The 23,928-nt window shown below is 30.0% G+C and overlaps 1 protein-coding gene across 1 annotated transcript; it reads left to right on the top strand.

Annotated features, from left to right (window-relative positions):
- Positions 1 to 8,424: 8,424 nt before the first annotated feature.
- Positions 8,425 to 18,560, top strand: Hand (heart- and neural crest derivatives-expressed protein). The gene is made up of 3 exons (XM_011058230.2): positions 8,425 to 13,326; positions 15,129 to 15,784; positions 17,845 to 18,560. Exons 1-3 carry the CDS (start codon positions 13,245 to 13,247, stop codon positions 17,977 to 17,979), a joined length of 873 nt encoding a protein of 290 aa, XP_011056532.1. The 5' UTR covers positions 8,425 to 13,244; the 3' UTR covers positions 17,980 to 18,560.
- Positions 18,561 to 23,928: the final 5,368 nt, after the last annotated feature.

Below are 23,928 nucleotides of genomic sequence, written 5' to 3'. Positions count from 1 at the left end.
GAAAATGTAACTACGTCTGTTGATGTTAGGGAAGAGGACATTTGCTTATTCTTTCCCACTCCCTCTTTCCCTCATTCGCTCTTTTTTTTTCCACGCATTATTAGCATGCACAATGAGACGCGTAAATGAATGAGAAAGCTTTGTATTCCCGCAATGGATAATATATAATACTTAGTGTTGTAGGCGCGTGCTCTTGATTTATTTATAATTAAGCTAAAATGGGATTGGTTTTGATCTACTTTATGATTTCTGTTTCTAATAAATAGATGGAAATTGTATCAATGACGCTTACACGGCAGGTTTAGTAACAACAGTAGTTATAACTAAACTGTGGTGTAAACGATGATTTACATTGATGTTATAACAACAGTAGGTGTTATTTTACATTCGATAGCAAATTATAATGTAACCAAAGAATCATACAATTGTTTTATTACATCAGTAGGATAAATTAAAACCGCTTCAAGTAAACGAGTACATATTTCAAGAATTATAATTACGGATATTACTAAACTCACTCAATAATTGCCGTATAAAATGTAAAACGCAGGAATTACAAAAGTTTATTTAATTTTTCTGTAACGTATAAACATGATTTATGTAAAATTTCAATTTATTTCTGGATTTATCTCGTAGTTATAATAAAATCGTTCTTATAGAGATAAATTTTGATGACTTAAGTGACAATTAAATTATTAGTACAAACACTCGATCGATAGTATGATTAATCGAAAACTTGATTACAAAAGTATTTAGTAATTTTGTTAAGAAAATCCTCGTTATTTCGAATGCTTAAAAAAAGAAGCAGTTCAGTAAAAAAATTGTGCGAGGGAATGAAAGCGGAAGAGATGAATGAGACTATGAATGTCGCAACTCGCTTCCGTCGCGCGTTCTCCAATTTCGACAACACGGGACTGTTCCGTCGGAACTTGTAAATACGAAACGTCCCTGGATCATTCAGGACAAAATATTATAGCTTCGGCGACTTGGCGCCGACCTCCCCGGACGATTTTGCGTCTCAGTGATCTCCGTGAGAAGAGGGTGTCGAAGGATATTCCTTTTCGACAACGTTAAGCAGAACTAGCACGCGTCGCGCGCTGCTGTCGTACCATACAATAAAATATGTAATTGGAGGCGCTAGGACAATGGAGGTAAAGAGGCCTCTGTGGTTCCTAAATGCTGCTTCGGCACGCGGCGCAAGATGCAAGGAGAACGCATCCTGGCGAAGGATATCTGGCATGCACGTGGAGGAGCTTCTCCAACCCTGAATACTTGCAAGATGTTTTTTTTTTATATTATACGTATATCAGGCAAAAAACGATTTTCATTGAAAATAATAATTCTGTGAATAAGTATTATTTTTGGTGCAATTGAATTGCGAACGAAATATTTCTTTTGATCAAAAGATATTTACTTATTTATCTTGAAAAAAATAAGAAAATAAATTCTTCATGTTTTTATTTTATGAAATATTAATTCTATACTATAAAATTCATTCATTTTTATAACATGTCATAAATTATTATTTATACAATTGTAATTGCTGTTTTGTATTTTTAATTTTTTTTAATCTTTTAGAATCATACACATTTTTCTCTATTGCACCATTATTTAAAATTTGTTTCTGTTATTATATAATATAAATTATTATTTCTGCATTTTTCACGTTATACAGTTATAGTTTTCGTAAATTATATTATTGCTAACAATTATTAATTGTTTCCTATATAATTATTATTTACTTAATTTCATATATCACAAAATAACGATAATTACGTAATTTTCATTTTGTTTTTTATACATGCAAAATTTCAAATTGTGGTAGCACAGACTGTTAGAGGGGGACAAATCGGCACTTAATGGCAGCGTGAAATACGAAGAGGTGCCTATAAAAAGACATTCAAGTGGTTGCATATGAGGACGAAGCTTTGCGGCTAGCTATGTCAACGATTGTCCTCGCTTCCTTCTCATGCATGTTCAAATGTCGAACGAACTCGTAAATTGTAAATGCTGGAAAAGAAAGAGCGAGAGATTCGGCAAAGAGGATATACTATTGGCGCCAGGGAGAACCCAGTCGCACCAGAAAAGCGATATATCTTACATTTTCCGCGTTATCTTTCCCACTTATTTTTTCGCCTTTTCGACGGTTTGCATTTGTGCCATCACTACAAAAATTTAAAAAAACATATATATTTTACGTATAATAATTTACATACGTATAATAATCTAAAGTATTATGAATAAGAAAAAAAAAATGTTTCTCTTTATTTTTATTTAAAATTAAATCTAAATTAATTAAAATAAACTATACAAATTTAAATTATAATATTTATTTATACTTTCTACTTCCTTTAACCCTATCATCAATCATCCTATTAATTTAATTCTTACCATTCCATTTAATATACCCACCCTCAACCCACCCAAAAATAATGTTTTATAAAAAAAATTTTTTAAATAATTAAATAAAATAATATTTTATTTATATAAAATTTATCTAATCTTTTGTTTAATTCTATTTCTTATTAGAGTAAGTATACTACTAAGACGATGTGAATTTTTTAACATGGAAACGCAATTATCATTAAACTCATCCAGAAAATTTATGTAAATTTCTTAATAAGGATAAGACAATACTACAAAAAAATTTTATATTTTACACAAATTAATGTAAATGACATAATAAAAAATATTTAAATCAAAATAACAGAGAGAGAGAGAGAGAGAGAGAGAGAGAGAGAGAGAGAGAATAAAATATAATTATAATACAATTAAAATATCAAATGCAATAAATCTAAAATTCCAGGTTACTATTTCAAAGACACTTCAAAATAAAGTTATTAAATAAAGGAAGACTTATTATAATTTATTAATATGAATAAAAAAAACTTTTTTTCTCCAGAAAATTGTATAGAGCATAGAGAAGTACAAAAACGAATAAAATTTCAGTCAAAAAAAGACTTTGCGTATATTGGCTAAAAAATATAGATATCAAATTACATGTAAGGGATATGAGTGATCGACGCCCACTGGTACAGTGATCTCGAGTAATACGAAACGAGGGCGGAACTGAATATTTCTTTATTCGTCGTGTCTTCTTCGATTATGTCCATCTTCGTTGTTTTTTAAAGCCGCGATACAAATAATTGTTTTGTATAATCTGATAAATGACGATTCACACACAATTATCGAAACAGCAAATCAAGACTATTCTTTTAATTTTGTGAAATTAATTAATTATTATAAAATGACAAAGACTGGATTGTTAAATTTTAAAATTAGTCAAATTAAAATTTAATATGTACATTGGAAAGTATAGTTTTTATTTAGATTATACAATATTTTAGAAAATACAGTTTTTCTTAAAATTATGGAAAGTTAATTTCTCTCATATTATATGTCGCTTATTCCGCTGTCGCAATTACTTCTCAGTTGGCAAATATAAAAACCTACACGTTGACAGCATGAGAGTTTTTAAATTTTAATTCGATCCTCCGACGATGTATCGGTAACGGGTCGTGACAGGAATTGACTTTTTGCGAGTGTAAATAACACAAGCTTGGGAAAAAGACAGATAAAGCCACTTAGGTCTATAATAGTACAGTCAGGATTTGATCCTGAACATCAGAAAAAATATATACAGGCTGAACTTTTGACCTTTATTTTTGCATAAGATTGAAAGGAAAAAAAGTTCACAAAAATGTTCAAGATAAGACCCAAGCATTGTAAAAATGACGTAAAACATTACTAGTACGTCACTTACAATAATATAATAAATTTAATTTTATCTTGTGCAATAATAAAAATTGAATATGAAACATATTAATGCATGATGCGTATTCATTTTTTAATAGATATTGTTAAAGAATGAGTATGATATATCACTTCAAAGTTATCGCGATGCAAATGTTAAAAATGGCCGCATCTATTTGTGCGCAAAACATACGAAATGCCTCGAATACGTGCGCACCTGGAATTCTTCCACAATCCACCATGCTGCTAATAATATCTACGATCGCGCAATCATTATTTAATTATAATGTTTCGAGATCACGCCTTCTCATTTCTTGAAGGAAACTAAATATCAGGAAAAATATCAGGTAGATTTACAAAAAGTCACTATACAATTTTTGTCAGAGAAAATACAATAAGAGGAGGTACTGTCTGCTGATGAAGGACTACACACAAGCGTATTCAAACTCACTTCGTCACACAATTTCGTAGGCATGTAAACTAGATAACAAGTATTAGTTTCGTTCCTCGTTATTATAAACAATAAATTAGCTTTGTTTTGACGAATAGCTGTGTCAATATCTCTGTGTCTCTTCCACGAGGAAAATGAAAAATCGCTACTTTCTAATACCGTTCCTTTAAAACTTATTCAAATAATTTCCTTTTCTTTTGAAGTAATCTTACAATTAAATCAAATAGTTTAATTATTATTAATTGTTGCCACATTATTAATTAGGGAATATTGGGGAGAACGCAATCCTAAATATCTTGCTCTTTAAAATTTCAATATATAATATCGTATTTTCTACTTCAATTTGTATCAGAAACGTACCTCTTTAATTTATACAGTATGTCATGTAATCCTATATTTGATTAAGAAAAATATAACAATTAACTTGAAAATGTTGACGTAAATATTACATTAATTATTGCATGCCATATTTGCTGCAGTGCGTAATAATTATTAGCGGAATTATTACCTGTATGCTTCTATACAACTTTTATCAAATACTTTAAATACGAAGCATCACTACGATCTGAATGTTAACGTGTTGAACTATTACAAATGAATTAATTTCAGAAATGATAATTACAGTTTTTTAAGATTAAATTTGGGGAAGAAGATTTTCATCTGAAATATTAATAATCCCCCCAAATTCCCCAAATTATTTAATTGCGTTGAAAGTCTGATAACCATATCGGCACGCAATTATCATTTCTGAAATTAATTCATTTAAATGAATATATATATATATATAATAGTTCAACATGTTAACATTCAGACCGTAGTGGCGTTTCGTATTTAAAGTAATGTGTTTAACATAAACGGTCTTATTTCCAATCTTATTGTTTTTACCAAATAACTTTAGGTTTTAAATTACCCTCATGCGGTAGACGAAGATCACTATTTTCGGTTTCCTGAGTCGGAAGAGTTACGTTCACGTTTGGGGGCCGTCTTTGTCGTTTCTATAGAAGCTCCATTAATACTCGGTAACGCAATAAACTATATTTAGGGGGCGGCATGGCGTACACGTAGTATGATTTGATATCTCCTGAAACGCCACATGGCCCCTCTGGATTTCTCTTTTCCTCTCACTCACTCTTTCTCTCTCATTTTCTATCTACTCCCGCTTCGTCGCCTCTGTCTCTTTTCCGCTTCGTCTCTCCTTTTTCCACCGAAAACCTCGTTCGCCGTCGTTTGATTCTTTCGCTAATCACTAAGAGATTATTAATTTTTTAATCCGACCTTTTGCAGTCGAGAAAGTTTTGCTCAAAGGTCGAACTTGTATCATGTTACCATGTCAAGATGAAATATGATGAAATTAATTTCTGTCGAAATCACCCACGCTCATAATAATAAGTCGTCTTCGTCTAAACAAAAGTTGAAGATGTTTTTGGGCAATTATCAGATTGTATGCAAGATAAATGTATAAATTCAAAGAATGGAAAAGTTACTGTGTCGTTATACTTTCATTGTTTCTTTTTGTAACAACAGTTTGATAATTTCCCTGAGTAAATTCTATTAAAACTCTATGTTGAAGTTTCACTGCAAGATCTGAAATTATAGACAATGCGGTATGAATATTGTAATTATTATATGAATAACTGATTATATAATATCGAAATTTATAATCTTAATTTTGTAAAGAAAAGTACTTGTCATTTTCTTACAAAACAGATTATAATATTCTTTCGTTTCTTTCGAAATACGAAAAAGTGATTCGATATGAGGTGCGATGCTGAGAAAGAAAAAGAGAGATAAACGGAAAGAGGAACCACGTGTCATCGATGGGAAAATAAATAAATTCTGCTAGCTGTGCAAGGATACAGCACAGAACACCATGACTTTACCTCCTTGTTTACGTCTCACTGCTCTTTTCCGAAAGAAATGGCCTATTTAACGACGGAAATAATAATTAGTGAATGTGTCGACGTTCAATGCACGGCCCGGAAATCCCTGCGCCACGAGACTGGCACGCGTCCTTTGTGTATTCTTCTTCTAAACAACATTTAGAACTCTTCCGATATATTTCGCCATATTGTATATATGCATTTTACAAAAATAAAAAAAAAAGTGAAAAAATAAAGAAATTGATAAACAGTAAATCAATTAAGATATTAATTCAAATAAAATTTAACAGTATTGAGTTCAGCTCCTAAATTTGAAAAATTGCAAAAAATGTTTCAAAAAACTTGTTAAATATTTTTCAAATATAATAATTTTATATTATAATAATATACAGATATAACTTTAAATTAAAAATTATTTTAAAAATATTAAAATTTTCTTATGGCTTAGTACTAGAATTTTTATGTATATATATATAATACGTTTATATAATGTGTATTTTAATAAAAAAATAGTAAAAATCAGAGTCATAAATATTTTTAATACTTTACACATCAAAAACTTTTATACATATTAAAATTATAAATTTTATTAACCTTATTAATAAATTAAAACATTTAATTGCGAAAATGTTACAATAGTAATAAATATACTTTTGCAAAACATTAGAAATTATTATATTAATTATATTAAATTTTAAATTAAATTCTAAGAGTCAAAAAATATATTTTTCAAACATCAGAAAGATTTTTCCAAAAATTAAAAGGAATCCGGGTAACATTCGATTCGGTCGCATCAACCAAAACTTCGAGTGTTTATCGGTTGAACCGAAAAGAGCTCGAGTGCATTCACGAGTAATAGTCATACCGGGTGTCTTGTGGTTTCCCACAGCGCGGGGTAGAAGCGATTAGAGGCGATTAGAAGGTGTTCTGGATTGCGTCGCACCATCGCAAAAGCGACCGGCATCAACCGCTGTATTCCTGCACTCTGTCGTCAGCCGCCTTTATACCCCCGTGGAGTCGAGAAACAGATACTCAAGGGTAGATCTCACCCTTGATTTTTACGTCTGAGGCACCGTACACAAGGATCCTCAAAATCAATTATGTAATTATAGTAGATATATTTATGCGTGTGTGTGTGTATGTTTGTGTGTGTGTGTGTGTGTGTGTGTGTGTGTATGTAATTATTTACACTAAGAAATGCAAATTGGCGAACAGAGTTTGACTTTACACATAAAGAACGTCAAAAATTATCATGATAAGTATATTAATTAAACAATAAGTCGAAGCTGGATCTTTAGTGATTAAATAATTCGGCGTGAATTTATATACTACATCAGTGGCAGATTTACACTTTTGCATCCTGTATTTCTTGGTACCTCTTTAAGATGCCACTTGACATCCCTTTCAGATAAATGAAAAATAAAAAAATATTGGCTACCATCGAAAAATACCATTTTTCCATCGAAGCGTCAAGATTTTATTTTTATGCTCCAAAAGCACTACTTCAGAGTGCCATTGACAGAAATGCACCTGACAACACTCGCATAAATATAAAATTAATTTTAACCTCGGTTCCTAGAAGGATGGTGCTTTTATGTCATCCTTTCAGAGATGAATTATGTGATAATTTATCTAATATGAATAAACAAAAGAGTAAGAGCATAAGAGAGTTAAAAAGAGAGTTGAAGTTTATCGAAAGGTGGAACAATCCAGCCTAAATTTCAAATTTGTCATAAAACGACAGCAATGTTAAACATTACAGGGAGTAGAAACGAACGACGCCGGAAGTCAAAGAAGAACCGGAGAGGGAGGAAGAAGAGCAGGATGAAGCGATCCACCCTACGTGCCAGATCCCTGTATACTTATCTATGCTAGTACACTATCACAATTATTATTTAATATAGATATCGCGAGAAGTTGCCAGACCTAAGGAAGACCCTTATTATCGCATGTTATCCGCTACTCGCTTTCTTCCTTCTTTCCAACTACCGAATCCTGCGCACATCTCACATCGAATAACAGCACTAAGAGGATCTCTGGTTGGTCTACGTCCGTCCAATCCTTGGTAAACAGTTGCCTGTTGGCTAAACAAAACTCACAAGAGGAGGAGAAAATTTAGGATATATCGATATTATCTTTACGTTCGATTTTGTTAATTACATTAATAATAAATAAATTTGAAGATCGACGGAGCTTTTAAATTTTGCCTTAGATTATATATAACAATTTTATTTCATAAAATATTATAATAGTAAATATATTGACTTAACACAAAAAGTATTTGTGCTAAGAAAGTTACAAATTTTTTCTTCTTGAAATTTTGTAAGTTAAAATCTAAATAAAATTTATATAGAATGATGTCATATAAATTAAAAAATATGTCCTTTAAATTATGCAATAACTAGTACACATGTTTGCATATTATAATATAATTACTGCCCCTATTAGTTCTTCATCGTGTTCTTTTCATTTAATAAACTCTGGATTTTTTCCAGTCAAAGAATTCTTCCGTTAATCAGCTGTGATTTTTTAAAAATATTTTGTTAAAATATATATATATAAAATTATATATATTTTTATTATACAATAAATAATTGTACTTTGGATTTATTCGAAACACAGAATCAAACACATATTTACTATTGCAATGAAAATATATAAAAGTGTCTTTTAACTTCGATACTAAACAATTAATTCGGACACAACGATGGCAGATAATCATCGCTCCTTGAAGATATCTATCTTGTGTAAAAATGGTTCACGAGAAAGGCAATCACGGTCGCCTGGCATCAAAGAAAAAAATTAGTCGTCCTATAAGTGCTTCTTTAATCGCGGCATTTCCCTTTGACAGTGAACCACTACCACTGGCTCTGTCAAGAAGCTTCTGCTGCAGTTGCCGACGGACTGGCAGCCGACCACTCGACCAATCACTTTCATTGATATCTACTACGAGAGACTGAAAAAAATGAAAGAGTACGAATTATCGATTACAGAGGAATGCCGGAGAAATTTTTCGGAAAACAATAACAATCCTTTCTTATTTTTAGCTGACACTGACGACAATGTATAATTTACAGCATATGAGATAAAGATTGACGTCTATATCGTTTAAATGTTTTTTCTTATTTCGTAATTGATATTAAATACAGTTAGTATCAAACAATTTAAAATACAAACAAAATCAAATAAATTAAATGTAAAATTAGAATTAGATTTTTATGTAATATTAGATATTACGAAAATATATATCACAAAAGTTATTTGTACTTATTTTTTTTTTATTTTTATAAAATCATTGATCCGACGATCAATTTTGAGAAAGAAAATTCATAGATTGTTGAGTGTAATTTTATAAAAAATTTTTATAAGATCAATTAATATTTATTTTTTCATTATAATATTCATTATAATATTTCATTATACTTTTTCCCTACTTAATAAATTTGACAAATCTAATTTACGACTAGATAACTAGAAATAATTATGTGGCTATTACACATTAGCGTCTGGTTTCTCTCGGAAATAAAACCAGACACGCTCGTCCTTATCACGGATAATGCATTCACTTTTCCTAATCGTTCGTTATAAATTGGTTCAATCTTATACGTACCATACAAATATGAAATAGGTACAAAACATATATTGGTCCGTATTCAGAACGCACTTATAAGGATGTTAATGTATTCAGCATAGAGTTTACATTATACACATTATAGAATTTCAAAAATAAAAATGCGCATTTATTGATAAAAATGCATTCTGAGAATACGGGCCACTATCTCTTGTAATTTTTCAAGAATAAGAAAAGTTGTGATAATTGTTCATTATTTATGTTCAACCAAGTATTAAATAATTAGGTTCAAATAATTAAAAATTAAAATATAAAAGGATAAAAGTTACGAGCAAAAAAACAGGATCTTAACTGTTCAACTTATAATTAAATTTATCGTTATTCACTATTATACATTGAATATTCTTAAATATTTAATGTATTATATAATAGTGAATAATGATAAATTTAATTTAACAAAACAAATGTTTCGACTCCTATCGAATCATTTTTAATGTTACTGTTCTTTAAAAGATTCTTCCGAAATCTGAATCACTCTTGACCGTACTCTTCGTGAAAATCTTACGAATAGTAAAAAAAAACTTCGCGTATAGTTTATAAAACAGCAATAAAAAAAACAACAGTTTTCGAATTTAATTTCTTATTGTACGATTAAAAAATATGAACGAGTATCTTTGAAGACTAACAAATATTCGTTGAGTCTACAAATGTTATTCAGCTACTCAGACAAAAAATCTTGAGTGTAATAAAACATTTTCAATACGTCAGTACAGTATATCATGGTTATAATGCTAAAGCCCTTTTTTCAATTAAATTTCTTAAAATTGTGATGTGATAGAGCAAATAATTCATTTTTGTGTATTCTTTTTACTAAATAATGTATTTAAAAAATAAAAAAAAGTTAATTGTAAACTATCGTCCATTCAATTTTGTCTTGTTGTTAAAAAAAGTGGAATGAAAAGGAACAAGTGTCGACTTATTTATGCAAACAGGTTGTAAGGGATGAAGGAAAGTCCCGCGAGATTTCATCGCGCTACCGTTTTCCCGACAAAGTCCCTTTGACCTCGGATGTTGCCGGTGTTTCGTTTTTAACACGAGAGAAAACGAAGGGAAGCTTTTTTTTCTCAAAGAGTCGATATATACACTGGCAGCTATTATATGTTTGTTCGTGTCGCTCCGTCATCTGGAGAAGGAAGCGTGTCGTAAAAGTAGGTTGATACACCATTTCATTTTTTTGACTTATTACACGAAGATCCGATGTAATTATTAAACAACATTTAACGCCTGTCAAAATTTACATATTAGGTACAAATAGATATGAAAACATCATGACAATATTAATCGAATTTTTAAAACACTGTAAATGAAAACAGAATATCGTGAAAGTCTTTTCTTTCAGAAAAAAAAATTAAAAATTGTATGTTCATATTCTAATGTTTTAAAACAATACAAAATTAATGGATATAAGTTAATCCAAAGAGATTAGAATAAATAAAAAACTATAAAAAATGTTTATCAATTACACACGTATAGTTTCAGGAAGTAATTTAAGAATTTAATTTAAGGAATTTCTATGTAAGATAAAATAAACACTTTGTTGGTTTATAATATACATTTTTAAATAATAATAAATGAAATAAAAATGTAGAAAATGTAAAAATATTAGATAACGTGCGATTTAGAAGGTTAAATTATGGTGCGATTTAGAAAACTAGAGCATTTTGTAAATTTTTATTTATTTAACCTATAAACAAAAATGTAAAGCAAACTTTAACCCTATTAATTTAATTTTAATATTATAATATTCTAATCATAACAAATAATCAAGAATTTTTAACTTATATTCTGCTATATTAAAAATACTATGTTAAAAAGCTAAATACTATCACGATTTTTTTATTTGTGTAAATAACAACACTCCTATTGCGCTTCATGCCACGAATGTAACACAGCAGCATTGTAGTACCATGTAGTTCTTAAGTAACCCATAAGAAAGTACGTAAATACAATAATTGAATTTTTAAGCGAGATAATGTGATTTTTTTAGAAGCGATACGATTTCCACAACTTTACCCAATATAAGTTTTATATGTCGAATTAATGTATTATACATAGAATAAACTATTTCATATAATTATTGCATTAAAGAACCGAATAACTATATACTAATAATAATTAATTCTCGTAATTATTTAGCTTTAATTGCAATAACTACAAAATAGTTTATTCAACTATGTACATTAATTCTGCATATTGTATGTACAATAAAATTTGTATAGTTGTCACTACAATAAAAAATGTTTCTTTTTTTGATGTAGAAAAAAAATTCTCTCTCTCTCCCTTAATCATCAAGGTTCTCCTAAAAAACATTTAATTACGAAAAATATTAAATTCAAAAGATGTCCACACCACAAGGTAGAAAGATATCTGACAATATTTTCCGTTTTCTTTCGAGGGAATTTTCCTCTCTTTTCTTTGCACCACGTGAGTGTCGTCTAATTTGCGTCGCAGCTTCACACTATATCGCACCGATATCTCGCGGCTAATATTATTACATAGAAGAACCGGCAGTCGGAGCATTCGCGTTCGTTGGAGTTGATTGGCAAAAAGAGACGAGCACGACGACGATGGCGATACGTCGCGGATCGTGTCGGCGGCGCGGGCGGCGGTGGCAGAGGGAGGATGCCTTTACCAAGGAACGTCATACCCTAAATCATACCCCACTTCGCCGTTCGTCGACGGCGAGCTCCTTCAATTTACTAATTGAATCCTGGGTTCCTCTCAGGGGCGTAGACCAAACCGAGCTCCGCCCGTTTTGACGGGGTCGGATCACGACAGGTCTCTACGGGTACACCCACCCGGACTTGTGGCTACTACCACCGACAGCGACGAAACAACCGGGGAGACCACGCATCATATGCAAGGGGGGCAGCAGATCGGTACCGCACCGAATTCGGTTTTCTCAGTATCCCTTTGACTGCACATCCGGAACTGCATCGCGCTTTTCGACAACGAGACCGAGCGCAAATATAGCGACTCCAGTTTACGTCGGGTTTGCGCAGAAAGCCTCGCAACACAATATTCGGATGGAAATTGAAGAAAAGGTGTCCTGCAAAGAGGGAAAAATTGATAACGAAAGATAAGGAAATAATAGGACATATACATCAACGATAATTTTCGTGGAACGAGAGATCAAGTGCCCAAATCAAAAGACCATCATCAAAAGATAAAATAATCTGTGTGAAATAATACAAAATAATCGAATCGCAGCGGTACATTTCATTCCGTTCAAATGAAGTTCGAGTTGGAGATTTTCATACTTGAAAAGTATAAGAAGATATAATGAACAGAAATGATAAAACATAACAATTAGACGACAGCTTTGTAACGTTGACAAGTTACAAAGATTGAAAAATATAGCAAGATATAGTAATCCCATCATAACAAAATAATTAAGCTTTAAAATAAAATATATAATAATTGATCGAGAGACGAGTTTAAGTTTAGAATTCGAAGTGAACGTTTTGTGAAATTAGTATAAGTTGTGATAAATTATTAAAAGAACCTGACGGTGATAATATCGGACAACATGCTTAGCGGATACGAGGCACAAACAGAGTATTATCCGCAATGGCATCAACCATATAATTATGTCACTCAACTTCCCTACGGTGAGTGCATACATTCGTTCTTATTTTTTTAAATAAAATTAGTTATATCTAAAAGATCAATTTGAATTGAAAAGTAAAGTGCATTCTTTTACGATTTTTCTCAAAACTAATAAATAGTAATTTCAAGTTTTTCTTAAGCATGACTCCTAAAATAGAAAAATTTAAATAGATACATCTAATTTTTCTATTTTGTTTTATAAACATAGAAAAATTAGATGTAAAATATAAAAATTTAGTAAGAAAATGTACAAATGTAAGGAAACGCGTCTTATATTAGAGTAAAGAACTTCTCAAACTACAAATTATTTAAACTTTTCATTAACTTTGCGTGCGAGTTAAATTTAGAAATTTAGGTTTTAGATTCGCTGTAATATGTCGTCATACTTTCTTAGTACTAATGCTTATCATTCTATCCATTGCATCGTATTTTATTATTTGTTATGCATAATAATGTTAACGTACCTAATGAGATAATCTATTTATGTAAGTTAAAGAATGGAAAAATTCCATGAAGATAAAACTTGATTTTCCTGTTTGCGGAGGTTGACGTTATTTTTGCATTTCTTATCATTAATTCGTCGTTATTAATTCATATTCAAGCAATACCTATCATTATAGTCAACTGGTGACATACGAAAAAAGCAGTAATACTATCAAACAGCATAATACATGTAAATGTAATAGCATTTAATAAAAGAATAATTAATTTCAAAATGCAAAAGTTTATGAATAAATATTATATAAGAGTGTTTTTATGCAATATATTTTTGTCTTAAAAGTATCTTATGCATATGATTTGTTTAATAATTCAATATCTGTCATTAACGCAACGTTTTGCATAAGTATTTCATTTTAAAAAACTATTATGCAAATAATTAATAAAAATTTTTTTAAATCATTTTCGACTTACTTTTATAATGTATTGACAAAAAGTATTACGAAAACACACATAGATATATAATTATTATTAGGTGTTGGAATTAATTCGTAGCGTTTTTTAATGAAAGAATGTTATTTATTTCACATGAGCATTAAAAAATACATTAATGAAAGTACTTCCCATCACTTGTAAAACGCTACGAATTAATTCCAACACCTAATATAAACAAGAGCAAAGATTTATTATATTTTAAATTGTGATGCTACTATAATAATATCATTTTTTCATAAAATAATAAGAAAATCCAACAATTGCAAAATATCTCAAAGAATTAAATTTAAATTTCATATATTTTAATTATTTAAAAAAATGTCATTGAATATATTAAATTATTCAAAAGTGTTACTAAATTCTTTAACACAGAATCTATTGTGTAAACTAGAGAAATCACATATTTTTTAAATATCCTTATATTTAATATCCTTATATTTTATTATATTCCTAGAACTCAAAGATTTCTGAGAATTATACTTCGAGTTCCGCAAAATTATTTAACAAAAAAAAATTTTTATAAAAAATCGTACACAACGATTTTATTAAAGTATCTAAAAATTTAGCTAAATCTGGAAATAATTTTGTTGAACCATCAAAATAATAACGTGGAAATTTCAAACATGAATAATACTGCAAAATAGTTTGACATTATAATAATCAATTTAAACATTTTACTATATTTCATTATATCGATGATCAACAAAATTATTTTCAGATCTGATTAAATTTTTCTATAACAAAATCGTTTTCTCTATCTATATAAGATATTATTGTTACACGAATTTTCATAAGAATTATTTAAGATGCAATTTCACCAACGCATCTATAGATCACATAAAAATGCGATATGCATCCAATTTTTACACAGGGCCTCTTGGCTCAGTTCCCGATACTGACAGTCAATACTGGGGAGGCGCGGATTCCGGTATTTCGGGCGGTAGTTCAGGGGCCGGCAGTCCTACCGCATCAACACCACCCCTTATTGAAGAAATTGGCGTTCAAGAATCAAGTTACTCACCTCTACAGCAATACGTGCATCCTTCGGCCGGTCAGCATTACACTAATTTACCATACCTTCAAGGGCAACAGGAAACGTCACTCCACCATCATCACCATCATTCACATCATCACCATCATCATCAGCATCAACCTAGTCATCGACGTGAGCATGAGTTTGTGAGCGCTCAGATAAGCCAGCAGGTTGTCGGCGGTACTCTTCAGCATCTTCATCAGGATGTTCGCGAGAGTGGTGTTGCACCCAGGCCGAAGAGACGAAACACTGCGAACAAGAAGGAGAGACGAAGAACTCAGTCCATCAATAATGCTTTTTCTGATCTCAGAGAATGCATTCCTAATGTGCCCTCGGATACAAAATTATCAAAGATTAAAACTTTAAGATTAGCCGCATCCTACATTGGATATTTGATGGCAGTATTGGAAAGTGATGAAGGAGAAGAACCTCAGACCTTTCGCGCGGAGATCCTTTCGAGTGGTAGAAGGAATAAAGCGACTCAACCTAATCAAGTAAATAACTAATTTCATAATTATTACTTATTATGCAGTGTTGGGAAAGGGTTAATTGAAGGAAAACAAGAGGTAAGAGAGGAGGGATGAGAGATGCATTGCGAGAATGCGTATATAAAAAGAACGGTTTTACTCGAGTATCTAATAATTTAGCTAAATGCAAATTTAAAAATAATTTTGTTGGACTTTTAAAATAATTATGTAGAATGCTCAAGCTAATTGCTAAACTATCACTTCTTGCAATATTACTCATCATGCTTGAGTTTCGTACATAATTAATTTAACGGTCCAACAAAATTATTTTCAAATCTGTATCTATAACATTACCTAAATTTTTAGATATTTCATCAAAAATTGTTCTTTCATGAATGAAAGTATGAAAATAAAACATGAGGTAAAAGAAGCAGAAGTTCAAACAGGTTAAATATAATGTATTATGAGATAGGGCATATGTGTCCGTGTACAATTTAAAAAGTGATAGAGTAAATTAAATTAGGATAATTTAAAATTTTATGTTTTTTTAATTCTTTTCTTTGTCTGACTAATATTGTTGTAATGTAAAATAATTGTAATTCTAAAGGAATTGATAAATATATTACTACTATTAAAAACTATTATTAATTATACAATTACATTATACAATTGTAGCTGTAATTTCATGAGATTTATTGATATAATGTTATGGTATATATAGAATAGAGTCTGTATAACTTATTTATAATAAAATAAAAAATGAAGATTATTAGAGAGGGAGAGGGAGAGGGAGAGAGAGAGAGAGAGAGAGAGAGATATTATTCTGCTATCTAAAAAAGCAGAATAAATTTAAAAAAAGAAAGATTTCGCGGAATGTTTACATTTAAAAGAATGAAAAATAAAGTTCATAAATTGATGATAATTATTTTTTAAATAATAGCCACGTAAATTAATTGATAATTTTATATGAAAATAGCAAAATAAAAAGCAAATTTTTACGCTTAATAGCAACTTTTAACATTAATTGTTCTTATTAGAAACATATACTAACAAGACAATGCTAACATATTTCTGTTTATCTAGCTTCGCTTTTTCTGCTTCTTGTTCTTCGTTCATTTTCATTTTTGAGATTTTTTATTCTTCGGAAAAGCTCTGAAGAATGTCGAGAGCTACTCGAGGTTGCTTATGGCTTTTGATCGCGGGTTTGAAAGATCTTCAGAATAAATTATTTCATGTCTTGTAGACAGATTTTCTTAAATCACTCAAAACGGTTTTATAAGCATCGTGCTCCAACATAAACATTCACCTCTATAATTACATTCGTACATCGGCCTGAGAATTCGATCTTTAAAGCCATCACGATGTAAATCACGGTTAAAAAATATCAATATCATATAATCTTACTGTATTTCATATAAATCCTGATAAAATTAAAGATCATATCGAAAAAATAATTTTGTTGAAATTTGCTTTTGCTCAACAAATTAATTGATATGGCAAACACAACACAATTAAGAAACGATTCAATCCAAACAAACCATAAAAAGCTGTTGCAATTAATGATCTTATTTACAAATACAACTGATTACAGTAATTACTTTACTTCAAAAATTCTTTGTATAAAACATTAAAACATTATTCGGATTCAGTTTTATTCTAATAATAGATCTTAGAGTTTCCGTCGAAAGGTCATTGTCTTTAGAGAATTAGAAAGTATTATTACAGGAAAACAAAGAAAATTTGAGTCAATTTTCCGTCTAATTCTCTTCTAATTCTAAAGTTCGGAAATAATTTACTTTCTTTAAACCTGTATTTTGTGGCTTTCTTCATTTTCTGCTATCGTGGGATTACCGCCCACGTAGAATTTTCCCTCTAATAAAGATCACTAATAACTCTTACTCGTGACCCACACTCTTCGTCTCTTAAATAAATTTGTCAGACAATTCTCCATATCTGAAGGTTTTACGTCTATTAAATTAAAGACGAAATAAAAAAAAGCATTCAGATTTTAGAGTTACATTAGTTACACAGACAAGATTAATTTTTGATGGGGACATATGTCATCGAGTACTTTTATTTCTTCACAGAATGAATCGTGTTTGCAATCTGTCTCGAATCTCAGCCATGAAGAACCGACGAAGAGCAAAGGACGGACGGGTTGGCCCCAGCACATGTGGGCCCTTGAATTGAAGCAAGAATCACCGACCAACCAAATGCAATAAAATACACCAGAGACATCACTGTCAAAACATATCCGCGATATTTCACAAAATATTGCTCGAAACGATCGTTCCTTTTTGTACGTGACATTATTATTTACCGTCGCGTCGGAAAGAAAGTATGGTCCGCGATTTAACGATGCATCTTTCAATCATTTTGTTTGGTAGAATTATAAACAAATTCAAAATTTAATATATAATTTCGTTGATAAGCTGTTTTATAAAAAAAATGTCCTAAACTTCGAGAAAAATGTTGAGAAGTCGCGCTTAGAAAAAGATTATCGATGTAAAAAGGATGAAATTATTTTGTATATAATATGTGTTTTATGATTGTTGTGTACTGTACATACAGTTTTGTTCCTTTTATAACAATTGGTATTCATACTTGGAGCCAAAGAATATTATTTTGTCGATGAATCTTTTTTCGTAAGTTAATAATAACGATTTAAGTTATAATTAAGATTACGATTTTGGATTGAATAACATATTATTAATTAGAATTAAGAACCTTTGTAAAGTTTTGTATAAAGTTATCGAAATGTATAAAATGTCACCAGCAATAAATGTACCATAATAAAATGTAATATTTTATTTTTTATCTTTCTAATAAATTATTTTCTCAGATAAAGAATCTATACATGTGTGAAAATAATAATACATATACAAATATAAATGAGTATTAAATAAAAGTTTTGAAAATTAAAAATATTCATGAAAATGAAGACTGCTCGAAACTTTCGACTCTCTATTTATTATATAACATTTTATATCTCTAAAAATAACGAAGATATTATGCATAGATGGACAGAGTTACTACTCCACTTCTCTGTGTGTGTGTGTATGTGTGTATATAAAATACATATAATAACATTACTCCGCACTTCTCAAAAGAAGAAGTCGTGAGAAGTTCTCCTTCTCTACCTTTTTCTTCTACTCAACTGACCTATTATAGACGAAGAACTCATTGTGCAGAGCGTTTGGTTTCGAATTTCGAGGCTACCCTGGCGCCAGTATTGGATCCCATATAACGTGTCTGATACTTTACATGTAGCTAATACATCCCCAGGAAAAACTATTAGTATATCCATTTATCTCTACAGCACGATGGTAGATAACATCTTTATATATTATATATATATATATATATATATATATATATATATATATTGTCCCAGTTTAATTAATTTCGCTCACTTGCCAAAATCTTTAAATTTATTACCGTTGTATTCGATTACTTGCGCCATATCGCATAAAAAAATAAAAATTTTTATAATTTATTCAATTTTCAAGAAAAAAACTGTTGTATAGAAAAATTATACTATCACTTTAAAGCACGTCTTTTTGCTAACAATTATATATTCTTAAATATTCTTCGTTTATAAAGTAACTTCGCGTACAATATATTTCCATATTTAATTAATTCAAATATTTAATTATTTAATTTAATTATCACCGAATTTACTACCCCAAAAATTTTGGAATTATATATCATTTTACGGTTATCCGTTCAGTGAACTAAATGTTAAATTAGCATAAATAATTTTTGATATCAAGAACTTTAATTTAGTCTGAGACTAAATATTTGTCTTTGATAGCATCGGTCTATCAATGTCCATCGTACCTAAACAACGATTCGATGACCCAATCGAAGACAACATTGTCGGTTTTGTGTATTGTACGCGAGTGATCACAAACTTCGGGATCGATATTACCAAGGCGATTGACGAGCCGTTTGTTTATCAAAATGAGTGGCATTATATCATATGCGAGCGTGCACGTCCGTGAGACTTCGAGAATGTTAATAATTGAGCTTTGCTGTTGCTTCGTCGTAAATATTTCAACCGGCTCTTCTAACGCTAACGAACCCTCGTATTTTGTTATTCGATCCTACAATTCTTTTTACATCCAACTATTAAACACGGTGCTCTAGTAACAAATTGAAAGCTTCAGCAACGTAAAATAAATGTCTCAATGACTGAACTAATAAAGAAGTGTAATTAATTCTCGTTATTGATTGTTAATTAATGGCATTACAAAAAGAATTAGTATTTACATAAAATTTTATTTCGTCAGTAACTGAAAAATACTTTTATATAAATTTAAAAAAAAAAAAAATATTTAAGTAAAATTTCATTGATACATGTCAATTATATTAGTAACTGAAGCTGTAATAAAACAAATTTTTTAAATATAATTTTCAGTTTCTTGCAATTATAAAATACACACTACATTTAAATAAATATAGTATTTTTAAAAAAAATTAAAGATATAGACACATGTCTTGTTCAAAATGAGTAGGAAGATATATGACTACAAAACTTGAAATAAATTTTTTTTTCGCAATAATTTGCAATCTTATATGTTCTTATTTTGATACAAAATATTTCACTTTTTCTTTTAAGTCTTAAGAAATTCTTTATTTAATTCTATTCTTCTTTTAGTATGTCATTCTCTTGCTGTTATGACAAATATCTTAAATAATTACAAATATACTGTTGATTTCTTTAATCATTGGATTGGACACATTCAGTTATTGAGATATTTATCTTATACTGCCTGAATTATCACAGTTGTATTAATCAAATTATATTACAATTTATCAGAGTTAATATTATCTTTATTGATATAAAACTGATGTAAAGTGAACATTTTTAAGAATTTTTCCAATAAATTATGAATTACATTTGAAGATGGCGCGTTAAGGAGGATTAATTAGACTTATTATTACTTAATATTATATGTAAGACTTTAATCAATTAAATTCTGATTTGATAAAATCGAAATTAATATTCAGATCTGAAGACAGAACAGTCTGTTGTAAAAAAATACCGCAGTAAATATTCGGGTATCTCTGTCTCTCTTTCTCTTTCTTGCATGTTCGACGTGTCAGAGTGTTAACCCTTAGCCTCCGACGTCGGCGTTCCTTGTCAAGCATTCTATCTCGAAAACAATTCTTTGTACGCTCAATTTCATAGTAGGAATTATTTGCGAATACTTCTGTTAAATTATTACGCTCGACTTCACAGTAGCGTACGAAGTTCGTCACTATTTAGGTAAATAGAATGGTTTTGCCAAAGTATTTAAAAATTTAGTTAAGTATAAATTTAAAAATAATTTTGTTAGAGACAATTTATAGAGATATTGAAGAAGACATAAAAATAATTATGTAAAATGCTCAAGCCCTATTGCTAAAATATCAAAACTTTTTACAACATTGCCCATCATGCTTAAGGATATGTATCAAATTATTTTGATGATCTGACACAAAATTATTTTCAGGTCTGTATTTAGCTAAATTTTTATGTACTTTGAACAAAATCGCTCCTTTCATAATATAATTGTAGTTCAAATTGAAATGTCAGTAAGATAAAGCCCGCTTGAAGTAGAGCAAACAATACAATTTCGTTACTTAATTATTGTTCAATGACTGGAAATTTTATTCACAAAGGCGCTAGTTTTAGCTTTTTATAAAAATATTGATACTCTATTATTTAAAAAAAAAATAAATAAATAAAAATTGTCTTTAAATTGTCTTTAAACCGCAAAGATTATAGATTTATGTACCAAATTGTTGAAAGACACTTCGTAGTTGTTTAATTTTAAGCGACAGACCGATTAATAAAATATTTGCGCAAACTATGATTTTTTTTTTTTTATAATGCAATGAGTGTTTGGAAATCAGCTTATATAGAAATATATATCGCGGAAATTCGTTTTCACATGTGAGGAAATGATTTCTCCTTTCCTGGCTACCAAGAATAGCTAAATTCTTACGGTACCGTGGAAGTGTTTATATCTATCTTTCTCTCTCTTTCTCTTTTGCTCTCCGTGCATCGTCGACCGCAGAAGGTGTTCTGGGCTTCGTCAGGGCAAGAGTTTACAAAGCGTTGCCGATTCACCTACCCCGCCCTCTTTCGCACCTATTCCGGTATAGCACGAGCCTACCCTCGATTTTTTCCATTCGCAAAAAGCACAAAAGAATCGTATTTTTACTTGTCGCGAGAAGAAAAGAATATATCAATGTTTAAAAAAATTGCTCAATAAATATCCCGAATTATAATAAATGACATCATTAAAAATATTACAATCGTTATATAATACATAACGCTATATTGAGAAGTATTTATAAAGTGTATATATATTTATATATATATAATATATTTAAATAAATATACGATAAGTGCAATGAAAATCAATTAAAAAATAGATCAATGACAATCTGTTTCATCAGGAAAATCAAAGAGCACTAATCTTTGTCGATTTAGGAAATTAGAGAGAAGCGCTTTCGCAAATGATTAATCGCTAATTCAAAGTAATGGTTTGAGCAGACTGATAAGATCGAAACAAAGATCTCTGAGCGCCGTGAAACTTCACGGATACGCAGTAATCACATCACCAGATGCGAGGCACTCCTGATAGTTCATCAGAAGATTTATCTGACTTTTTCATATATTTCAATCAAGTCGACTTATCGCTCCCATGATCGTCTATATCAATCTATTTGTTGATTTGTTCCCAATAATGATAATTATGCAAACGTTTATTTTAATATTTTAACAAAATACTTTTTTGTTTAAACACAGGAGTGTATAAAATGTTCATTCGTATTACTCTTAAATCATGTAGAATTATTTATTAGATCAGATCAATCATTGTTAGTATAATTGAATTGGTCACTGCGAAAATCAGGAATGATCTTTCCAATATGAGAAAAGAGAAAGATATTTAACAAAAAATATCGTTACGTGGGAAGATTTTCGTGGCGTACATTCGGCTCGACAGATGCAAGTACTCTTATATCGTATGTCTACCAAATCGCGGTAAAAAAGTATGAAGCGGGCGTTTGTTTGCTTTGACAAGTATTAAAAGTATGATGGTGCACGTAGTCAGCATAGGACGAGTGTGACTCGACCACTTAGATCTCACTGAAAAACCACGACACATCCATGTGTAGAGTTGCTCTCCCTAATTACGCGCCTCGAATAAGATGTACTCATTGCACATACGTGTGATATATGTGTATGTGTGTCCCAAAAAGACGCGCCCACAATTGCGAAATTAATTTGCATCTAATTTAATGACTTGCAAAGGCAACACGTTATATTTCAACAATCTTACCAGATATAATGATATAAAATTAAAGAAAGAGACAAAAAATGAATACTTTTAAAAAATTTAGATAAAACTTTACACGGATATATTGCGATTATAATTATAAATATTTTTTTTTATCTTGACGATCTTAAATACATAAAAAAAATATTATTAGTAATTTGCATATATAAATTAGATAAAAATCATTCAATTTTCTTCAACTATTCAATTAATATCATTTCAACAGTATAAAAACTATTACGCTATTTAACTATAATAAAGACAAGTAATTGACATCGACAGTAAATAATTGATATAAATATTAATAAAAATAAAAAATATAATGATAAAACATAACAAAACAATAATATACAAAGTATATTAACTGTAAATTAACTCAAAATTTATATATTCCGATTATAAAAAGCATTGATTCATGACGTGTAATTAAACTAAACTAAACTACAAAGTTTCACTTTTTTATTTGTGCGCGTTTTCTTACAATAACAAGCACAAACTATACAAGAATAATATATTAATATTAATAACATGATATACATAATAAGTGTATACGGAATTTTATATCAGCACATTTCTGAAGACACGACGCGATTTTAAGATAATGCCGGGTTCGCTCAACCGATCCGATGCTTTTATAGAGAAAGTGCAAAGAATGCGAACTCATTGATCGCTGAATTAAGTCGGCAATCGACAAGTTAAATTCAAGACTAATCGTCGTTCGTTCAATCGGATGTCAGGCAGCCACAGTCATTTATTACACCACGTGGGGTATAAAAAATACGCACACGAGAAAAACAGGATTTGTAAAAAGATATATATGTATGTATACATATATAC

The sequence above is a fragment of the Acromyrmex echinatior genome, chromosome 19 (assembly GCF_024713525.1).
Source record: "Acromyrmex echinatior isolate Ae372 chromosome 19, ASM2471352v2, whole genome shotgun sequence".
NCBI lineage: Eukaryota > Metazoa > Arthropoda > Insecta > Hymenoptera > Formicidae > Acromyrmex > Acromyrmex echinatior.
This window is presented reverse-complemented; position numbering and strand designations above follow the sequence as displayed.